Source organism: Pterocles gutturalis, unplaced genomic scaffold (assembly GCF_000699245.1).
Source record: "Pterocles gutturalis isolate BGI_N339 unplaced genomic scaffold, ASM69924v1 scaffold3404, whole genome shotgun sequence".
In the NCBI taxonomy this organism is placed as follows: domain Eukaryota; kingdom Metazoa; phylum Chordata; class Aves; order Pterocliformes; family Pteroclidae; genus Pterocles; species Pterocles gutturalis.
Genome location: NW_010130328.1, coordinates 7254 through 17987, shown reverse-complemented (window position 1 = coordinate 17987; position 10734 = coordinate 7254). Strand labels below are relative to the sequence as shown.

Sequence of the window (10734 nt, the reverse complement as noted above, 5' to 3'; positions counted from 1 at the left end):
ACCCTGGCACCAAAACACCATACAGCTGCTTGCTCACCATCCCCCCTCCTGCGGATGGGGGAGAGAATTAAAGGGGTGAAGGGAAAAGAGACTTGTGGGTTGAGATAAGAACAATTTAATAACTACAATAAAACTGAAAAGAATAATGATAATAATGATAATAATGATAATAATAATAGTAATGTATACAAATAAGGGACACACAGTGATACTGATCACCACTCGATGCCCAAGGCACAGCCTGTTCCCAGCTTCTCCTGTCCCTGCAGACACGGGCACAGCAGAGAAGCTGGAAGGTTCTTGACTGTCCTGGCAGCAGCTCTAACCATCAGTGTGTGATCAGCTTCTCCTCAGCACAAATCCAAACCAGCCTCATACTAACTACTGTGAAGAAAGTTAACTCTGTCCAAGCCGAAACCAGGTCACCTTGAAAGATACATGAAAGAATAAACTCAAGGATCTTCAGTGCAGTCACTGTATTGTTTTGAAAATTGGGAAGCTTGATATAAGTGTCCAGAGAAATTGGTAATTTTTTTGCATCTGCTCTAAAATAGAATTTTGTATCCTGCTGTAGATCAAGTGACTCCATGAATTTTCATATAAATGAGATGGGAACATCTTCTCTGATGTGACATCTCTGCTCTTTTGTGAAAGTACTGACTTGTAAAACATCTCCATTTGTTTAGTTGAGCACGCATGCTCTAACCTCTTGAAAAACTTTATTTAACCCAAGTAGTCTTGTCCCTCAGTCAAGGCCAGGGCTTCCCTATACCGTTACAAGAACAGCTTGAATGAAAAAAGCCCTTGTTCTTAATATCATAATTCCCAGGGTAGATAATTTTTAGTCTGCATTTTTCCTGGCTTTTATATGTCAGTTTTCACCTTGTCCCCTCATTTTTGCATTTTTCCACTTTTCTACTTTTTCTCCCTCCTGTTGCTCAGAATAGGAAGATTGTGAATAGCAGGAGCTGACATCAGAGCTAGACCCAGGAGACCTTGCTTTCCTGTTTAGGGAACGAGCACAGTCAGCTCTGCTGCTCCAGCCCTGTCCAGGTCTAACATTTCCTGGCAGGTCTTCATTTTTCATCTAGGTATCTGACACGGTTTAGCAGACTTACAAATGTGTAGGTGCCGTACTCTTGAGTCATGTATCACATCCCTGTTCATGGCATTAACCCATTGCTTCTGTTTTTCTGCCCTGCAGAACAGCATGATGCCAAGTGGTTTGACTTGGGAGGAAATGTTATATCCATTATACCAAAAGTACAAAAATTACATTACATGGGGAGACCAGGATTTACTAAATATAATTTTTTACTTTAACCCAGGTAAGTAGTGATTCTTGGAGTCATGATTATCTGTGTTAAGAAAATTTTTGAACTCGAAAAATAATTTTTTAAAGTGCTATTTGTTATTTATAGTATGCATAATGTACTCTGGCATGAAGTTAATGTGAAAGTGCACCCAGGATTTGCAACCTATGAAAATACTTCTGGAAGTGGTGCAGGCAGTGGGGCTCAGACTTGGTTCCATTGAACATGTAAATCTGTTTTCTGGAGAATCTGAGAAAATAAGGAAGTATAAGGTTAATGATCAAATGCAGGAACAAAGTTCAAGCTATATGTGTGCTTAAGAGCATCACTGGACCAGGGCCTAGCTGAAAAATATTTTTGTTTAAGATGTTTATCTGAATGTGAAATTGCCAGACTTTCTTCAAAGCTATGCTCTATTTTTCTGAAATTCAGCTGATTTCTGATATTTATCTAAACAAGTAACAAAGCTAATATAAACAGAAAATGGACACAGATGACGGACTATCTTGTCCAAAACTGTTGCCCTCCGTACTTTTGCTCCTTCACTAGAAGTTACTTTTTGAGAAAGAAGCTTCCAGCCTCTCAGCAGAATGATCCATCCTCAGTGGGCACCAGGGTGGTGTCATCTGTATTCCACTGCTTAGATTTGTGCATTTTCTACTCTTCTGTATTCTGCTTGCTCTGGGACTATGAAGAGCTATGGAGCACTTCAAGCCTGTCAAAACATTGTTCTCAGAGGATGGCATAACCCACCCGTCCTAACATGGACCGCTGTGACCAATAAGTATGTACTTGTCAGCCCAGAAAAATGTCATAGCTGATTCCTGTCTGTCACTCTTGCACAATGCCTCCACAAACAACTTGTAACATTTTTGGTTTGACCTTAATTTCCTCTTGAATTGGAGTCTTACTCACATGAGTGTGTATTTCCACAGAACTGGCAAATTTAGGCATCTTTATTTTTAAAAGGGTGTGACTTTTTCCACAAGTGCTGAGACGCATTCTGGAAATTCAGCCTCTAGTAAGTATTTTGCACTGATCACACAGGAATGACTGCAGGCACTTCTGAAACCAGTAACACCTGAGAAATGCATTTCAAAATTGTAGCATAGTACGTGCTTCCCGAAGAAGCTGAGAACCTTATTTCATACTTCTGAATATGCTGAGTATCCATTCTTATTTGCATTTCCTTGATTCCTATGTGATCTCGTATTCCCTCAAGTGATCTTAAGAACAGAATAAGTTTGGATTTATCTTTATTTATTCTGTTCTCTTTCCTTTTTCTCTAAGGAGTCATAGGGTAAGTAATTGGATAAACCCCAATCCAGGCAAATAAATGGAGAGAGCAAAATCAAAGCAATAAGCTAACATCTGTTTACTGCAGACAGATGTTAAACATCAGTGTCCCTGGTACACCATGTATTACCCTCAATCCTAGGGAGAAAATAAAGTGGAAGAAGTCTTCATTATGAAATAATAAATTAATTTCCAGAATGAAATGAATGTTATGGAATAGGGTCTACTGGAGGAAGAAGAAGATGAAGACAGATTAGCTGTGAAGTCAAACTCAAACTGCTAACTTAAGTGTGGAGAAAAAAACCAAAGATTGCAAAACTATTTTAATTTTGTGATGAGAGCATTCTCTATCAAATCCACATGTTGAGTCCACTCTCTTCTGTACCATAGTCTGTCTTTTCCTTGTAGCTGGTAAATATTTTTTTTGTGGATAACATAACATCAGACTGCACAAGGAAAGAAAACGAAAGAACTGGATAAAATTAAAACAGAAAACTAGACTTTCCTGAGGTTTAAAACTACTGGATTGTTGAGACTGGCCTGGGAAGGAATCAGTCAAGACAGCTGCAGGTGGCATTTTACAGGTGCAGTGCATTGGCTTAAAAATACACAGAACTTGGTTACCTGGGGCCTGAAGAGGTGCACCCTTTTTCCCAACTCCGAAGGCTGTTCTGACGATTAGTGGATCTGAAGGCTCGCAGAGCAGCTAGAGTTTGAGTCCAGCTGTGAAAACAAAAAATGCGCAAAAGCATCATGGTGAGAAGATCAAGAATACTCAAGTGACATGTACGAAAGCTAATGAGCACTTGATGACATCCTCTCCCCATAGTGACCTGCTGATGCGGTGTACTTGCAAACATCTGTTCAGGGTTACCGAAAGGATCCCCATTAACTGTAACAGGGTTTGGATCAGGCGTTGCAGCTCTTCCTGTCCTTTCAGCAACACTGGGGAGCAATTCTGAATGTGTGATAGGTCAGACTGAATGGAAACCTCTTGCAATCTACCCTTTCTGGAGAAGCCTCCTGCTAGAGAGGGCGTGAGGGAAGAAATGTTTCAGAAACCTTTTGTCCTGCTTCTTCAAGAACCACACGGGACCAGCTGCAGACTTCCTGGGAAGCTAAGCAAGGCCAAGTAAAGAGTTCAATCTTCAGTACTTCTGACAAGACCTGATGGCATAGCACAATGATTCATTTTACTCCATTTCTAAAGCAAAAAGGACTGGTGTGATTTATTATGAACATATTGCAAATACTGTGGGTACATAGAGAAAGTTTAAAAAAAAAAAAGAATCAGTAGAAGAAAGCAGGTTACAAGCCCTTTTGAGGAGTTAGGCTCATCTTTACATAACCTGGACCTGCGAAATTAATGGATGACAGCTCTTGGAAGGACTGTGCATAAAATACACTGTCTCTTATACTCTGCTGATCTCAGTATAACAAATTGTCATAGCCTCGATGAAAGCTCCAGCAGCAAACATTGGATATATTCTGCAAGCTTTCCCATGCTGTCTCCAGAAGGATTCAGGATTTTCCATAACCCTCTGCTGTGTATACTTCCCTAACCATTTCTGTAACTCGGGAAATTTCTTACTAGGGCAGAGGACCCTGGATAGTGCCACCTGGTGCACACTCTCTGGGTTTGATTCTGTCACTTTTAGGTTTGTAAAATGCTCTCTTGGTTTACATTTGCACCCAGTCTTTGTGTTGTCCTCTTTTTCTGTTATTTCAGGTCTAACAGTGCTGAGGTGTGTATAGTCATCCCCTGAGGAAAGGAAGCTTCTATGTCTAGCTGCTGCTTGGGATATTTGCAAAAGAAGTAACTGAATTATTTTCTGATCGCCAGTCCCAGCTTATTCACAGAAACAGGGGTTAATTTGTTGTAACTCTTGTTTGATGTGTCTTTTTGCTTTTTTTTTCCTCCCCCTTGTCTCCCCTGCCTGACATCGGCAGAGTGTCTCTATGTGTTCCCGTGTCAGTGGAACTACCGGCCTGATCACTGTATGTATGGAAGCAACTGTAAAGGTGCAGAAGAAGAAGGTGTCTCCATTCTGCATGGAAATAGAGGTGTCTACCATGATGACAAACAGCCTACGTTCAAGGCACTCTATGAAGTGATACGTGATGTAAGTGTTCTCTGGCGATAGAGGCAGTCCTTTCATTTCAGCGTAGATTACTGCTTTAACTGGGTTGCTCAGATTGCCATTCCAGCAGATCAGGCTGAGCGTGGTTGTGATTTATGTACACCCATCAGACACAAAACAACAAGGCTGCTTTAGCCTCTCCTGTCTTACTGCGTGTGTCTATTTGAGATTATTTAAATGACCCTTCTTCATATGATAGTAAACTTATAATCAAAAAGGCTGATAAATTGCTTTTCTGTAATACCAGAGGTGGGAAAAGTGTTTGAATGGGGTTCTTCCTGCTGGTACTGCAGCTCTGGTCTGTAAATACCCAGTGAAGGCTTGTTCTCCCTGAGCACCTAGAGCCTCTGGGCACATGGAAGGCAGAAGCTTGCATACAGACACAGGTCCATTTTTCCACTTTGAATCTCCACTGTCTAAAATATCTGTTTAGTTACAGTATCTCTACGTTAGTAAATCTCCTTTGAATACAAACTCTAGAAATACAGTTTCTGGGAAGCTGGCTGTTTCAGGTAATACGCCCAGACACACTTTTCTGAAAGCAAGTGCTCTCGAGCAGACCAGTTGTTGAAGTTGATAGCTTTGATGACACTGTGGGAAGGTGAGGGGCAAGTCATTGCCTACCTATATAAGGTTTCATCTTACAGAAACTTACTAAAATGCCATTTTGTAACTAGTGAAAACTAATAACTCTTTTTTCTTTTCTTTAGTTTCCATTTGAAGACAATCTCTTCCAGTCTCTGTACTACCCTCTGCAGTCTAAGTTTCTGGATACAGTGCACACTTTATGTGGGAGAATTCCACAAGTATTTTTGAAGCAAATTGAGAAAACTATGAAGAAAGTGTATGAAAATCGTGTCATTGTCTACTTGGGGGCCAACCACAGATACTAAATGTAGTGATATTTTTACGCAGAGGTTTTAATTCTTGTACCCCATCTCTCTTCATAGATGAAGAGTATGAACTCCTTTACTGAAACTCAGAATTAAAGTATTTTCCTTATCCAATTTCCTAATAACTTCTGAAATTACAACACCAGAGGAAATCCTGGAAGTCTACCTAAGCTGTCCTTTCTTAGCCCTTTTGTTCTCTTCGTATGTTTACTCTTGGTTGCAACAGGGGTATTGGCAATTCTCACTTTTATTTTATGAGTTTAGTTTGGTTATTTGTGTAAGTACAGCTGTATTCACTGTAACTTTTTTTTAAGCTGTGCAAAAGCTTGTACTGATCCTAGGCTTGAGAAAGAAGTTATGGTTGGAGCTATGTAACATATAGGGAATATAAATAACTCTTGAAAAGATAGGGCAAATATTCTTGACTGTCATGACAATGCTAAATTACAGAAATGATCACTCTTGTGATAGGATGAGTTAAAATTTGATATAGTAAAGGGAGACTATTTGCTTAAAATTGCACTTCTGTCTGAAGCTATATTACCTGCTATTCTTCACATGTAGGACCTAAGATTTCTCTTACTTAACAAGATTAGGGGAACAGAAGTGCCTATTTACTTTGTGTTTTACAGCACTTTTTGTCTAGTGATTGTAATTTTTCCCCTCTGCTCTTCAGTAGTTTTGTAAGGGCTTCTCATTAAGGAATTAGAAGGAAAATAATTACAGCATAAATAGGAAAACAGTGTACAAGAGATGGGAGGGAGATGCAGGGGAACCTGTGGCACCTGCACAGCTAACAGAGAACAGAAAGAGAATCGTTTCTTGCATGGAGTACAGTCATGGTCTTCCCCTCTACTGTCTTACAGTTTTAAAAATGTGTTCCCCAAGTTGGTAATACTAATTCCATTAGACACAGTCCAAGAACATTGTGAATGAAGAGTACAAAAACAGGTACTATTGATCTGTTTTCCTCTGTAATTGATCCTCTTTAATTGCTCTTTGCTGCACAATACCAATGGTATGCCACACTGAACCATTTTTCCATCTCTGTGTTGGGAGACTGAGAATGCTGCCTCTGACCCACCCCCTTCTGCTTCACCAGACACCCAGGGCACAGAAATGTATTTCTGCCTGGTGCTTTCGCTCCTGGAAGTAGAGTGGTTTATACTAGGATCATAATGCATAGCCTCTAAGTGAAAGAGGATATAAGATGGCTCTGATGTTTATTTAAAATACTTCATTTAGTTTAGATTTTGAAAGTATGATGATTATCTTAGGATATGCACAGACGAGCTCTTTAAAACTTGCAGTAGCTGAAAGGTGCCTGGGACAAGTCACTGGGGAACTGAAAGTGAGGACAGTCTTAAAAAGCATACTCCCAGAAGGCATTTTTAAGTGCCCTGAGGCATGTGTGTAGGTGAGTGCTTAAAGAAAACAGCAGAGAAAATGATCTGACTTTTCAGCAAAAAAAATTAGCCATTACTCAGAACTACTCACTTTTATATCTAATAGGCAAAGTAGGAGAGGAGTGAGGAGGGTGAGATGCATGAAGCTTTTCTTTAATGAAAGGAAAACTGATACAGATTATGTGTCTTTCATTATACATTTATTAGAGATAAATATTTGAGGTGTGTGGGTGAGGGAAAGGATATATTTCCTAAGTTAAAAAGTAGGATTTCTGATGGATGTCAGTTTTGGGGGCTTCTATGCTACCCAGTCAGGACTGTTGCAGAGTTTCAAAAGAAAAGGGTCTCCAAGAGCAAGTCCTTTTATCTTGCACATTCCTCTCTCCTTGTGGGGCAGCTCATGAGAAAAAGGAAAATACAGCCCTCACTGGCATCTCAGGCTGCCAGATAAACAGGCTGTACCCAGGGTGAAGTGCCAGCAAACTTATTCCAAACACTAGAGTGTGAAAATGTCTCCGACGCATCCGTTAGCATGCTGTGTGAGTGACACAACACGGCAAACAGCATCGCTAGAGTCATCCGAGTAGAGGAGGTGTTAAGATAAGAGGTTTGGAATAAAGGGCATATGGTCTGGGTCGCAGCAATTTCACTGCTGGTCTGTGCTAGTCCTCACAGGCCTGACAGACAAACGTACGGCTGTTGTTTGCGCCTCTGTGTGCTGCAAAATCTAGTCAACAATTTGTGGAGGTTTCTGACTCAGATCTGTTATCTTGCAGCCTTTGCCACGTACGTGTAAATTGACATGCAAAGGACAGAGGCAGCTCTGCATCTATTTTTGAATTGAGAGACCGGGACACAAGGCATTTAAACTTCTGTGTAGATGTTATTGTCTCTCACAACTTGCCTTAGGATTTTCTATTACAACTGAAGTTTTAGTTGCCACTGGGAAAGAAAAGGACACTTGTAGCTACAGAGAAAAGATTGAAAATGTAACCCAAATGAACATTGAAGGCATTACCTTAACAAGTGCAAGGTAATGTAAGCCTAACATACGACAGGTAAACCTTTTAGGCTAGCAGTACTGAGAACTTGTAAAAAATATTAGCTTGCTTTTTGATCCTTATTTTCAAGTATCAGGGTAAAGCTGACTCTAGGTCAAATGAGGATAGATGAGATGCATGCTGGGCGCTCTGAATTCCTCATTTCTATGGTATCTACAAGCCACGGAAAGTTGCAGAGCAAACGTCTTGTTGCCCAGATGGCTGCAACTCTGGTGCTAAGCCTCTGAAGTTTAGGAGGCTGTGATTGTGTAAGCTGTGATTCAGCAGAACCCTGCAACTATGAGCACATTAAAATGAAGGAATGGAATTCATTACAAAACAAAGGCATTATTGCATATAAAATAATTAGAGATTAAACCAGTGCTTTTTATGTTTACAGGAGGTGCTACATTATGCTTAGAAAGATCTGTGTTATGTTCTCAACAGCTATTAAAATATATGAAGTATATGCTTTAACATGAAGACTTTTGTTAATGTAATATCAACTTGCAGGAAGAATGGGGAAGGTTCCCCCCTGCTGTGCTTTTTTCTGAGGAAAAAAAGCTCTAATTTGAGCTCTCCAAAGTGTTTTAAAACAATTATGTAACTTTCATTTTTTTGGTGTTAGAATTATTAATTTATATTTCATTGCAGCTTCCAAAACCATGTTATATTTTGGTTTTAACAGTAGTTGATTCTAATATTAATCTTACTTAGAAACCAATTTTCATTCATTTTGTATTTCATACTTGTGGCTAATTCCTTGTTAATTAGCCTTCATTTATTTTAACAATGGGATGTGTAAATACTTACATAGACTTTATATCCTCATTTCCCCTTCCTCTCATGTATTTTAGTTATTTACAACGTTAAAATGCAACCAAAACACCTTTGCTAATGTAATAGCTTGAGCAGTGTCATCATAACATAGAGGGGAAACGAAAATAGTTTTCTTTAAATGAATAGAAACTCCAGCACACAGAATGTATTGATAAAAAAGGAAAAGCATCACCTTTCATGCTGAGAAAGAAACAGCAGGGTATAGCCCACAGAACTGTGCCTGGGTTATTTGAACATAAGCCCTAACCCAGCAAATGTTTGATACTCTGAATTTTGCCTGTGTAGTCAGTAAGCTTATATGCAATGCATAAAGTTAAGCATGTAACCAAGTCCTTGCTGTATCAGCGTCAAATATTCAGGTTTTAAATTTGCTATATTATACTTGAACTTGCCGAAGATAGATAAGTAGGGGCTTTATGTTAAGAGCTGCGGAGCACCTCCTTTTAGCCCAAAGCCATTTAAGAAAGTGCCAGACTGCCAGTGCGCATCGTACAACAAAGAGCTGCCAGAGTGGGAAGCATTTGGTTGCATCACTTACATAATGTGAGAGTTTTTCTAGGCTATTTGCCTGCGTAGTACAAAGTGGGCTTCGATAGATAGCTTTGCTATCATTTCTCTTACAGATGGAAACTGGAAAGTGCTCTCTTTGTGTTTGTGTGTGTGTGTACCCAACAAGAGCATATGTTTAAAGAATTCTGTACCTTTTCTGTATCATTTAATTGCTTGTGTATTTTTATTTGACAAGTGCACCAATTGTTTATAGCTCCCAAGGAGGCCTAGCAGTGCATTTCTGTGTTGATTAAGATCCTTTGGCTTACAGTACAAATAAATGAAGTTTTAAGCAAGCTCTGTATTGTCACAGTTTTCTTTTAAATGTAAGATTTTGTGTGTGTGTACTGGGTCTGGTTGGGATGGAGTTTAGTGGTGTTACAGTGTACGTATACAGGTTATATCCAGCAGAGAAAAATGTTCCTCTTTTACAATTTTATTCTTACCTTAGTGACAGAGTATTATATGGGATATGTTACTGAAAGAGACATATACATACATTTAACTTTCCTCAAAGTTCTAATGGGTCATGCTGCAACTCCAGTTGTGTTACAGGGACCATAGACCAGAACCTAGTCTCAAAGGAAACTGAAGTTTTACCTGTTCCTCTTACTTTTTACTGTTTCTCCAGTATCTTCTGCCCCTTAGAGGATCTGGTCATTTAGCATCATATCCCTGTCCTTCTTATTTAATTGTATTTATTGACACTCTTGTATGGTCACCGCTGCGCTGTCCTTGTTTGTGCTGTGACACCTCTGTGTGACAGAAACTTGTGAGTTGTCTATTCAGCCAAACCAGTTGTCTGCCTGGTGATGAAATTGTTTTCTCACTTGCTCAACTTGCTCAGCTGTATGGTATGTTGAGCTCAGTCACACTCTCTTTGAAGTCAAGAATAAAACTCCCATTGATATTCATGAGAAAAAGTAAGGCCAGCCATAAAACAATACTACTCTGTACGGCGTTTCTTCATCTCTGGCCTGGGAAGCGTGTAGTTACGTGCTGTTTGGTTCCACATTCCATAATCAGACTGGTCAGTGATGTCCTGATCCAAGATCTTTTGCTCACAAACGTGGCTTCAGCCGCTATTGTGGGGAGAACACACCATTTTCCCAAGGTACAGGCTAGGCAGAAGTAACATGGGCACAACAGTGAACAGGATGGGCATTTGCCTGGTGCTGGTCAATCAGAGGAAGGGACCCCAACTGTGATTTCCCACATCCCCATTGCTGTACTGCTGGATTTGTTACACCAGCCTC

The 10734-nt window shown here is 39.9% G+C and overlaps 1 protein-coding gene across 1 annotated transcript in view; it reads left to right on the top strand.

Moving 5' to 3' along the window:
* The window catches only part of GXYLT2 (glucoside xylosyltransferase 2), a 13687-nt gene extending 7905 nt beyond the window's left edge, over positions 1–5782 (top strand). Inside the window, exons 4-6 of the mRNA XM_010080174.1 lie at positions 1205–1328; positions 4560–4732; positions 5461–5782. Of these exons, the coding sequence (XP_010078476.1) occupies positions 1205–1328; positions 4560–4732; positions 5461–5643 (480 nt within the window). The 3' untranslated portion in view covers positions 5644–5782. The remainder of the gene's footprint in view (positions 1–1204; positions 1329–4559; positions 4733–5460) is intronic.
* Positions 5783–10734: the final 4952 nt, after the last annotated feature.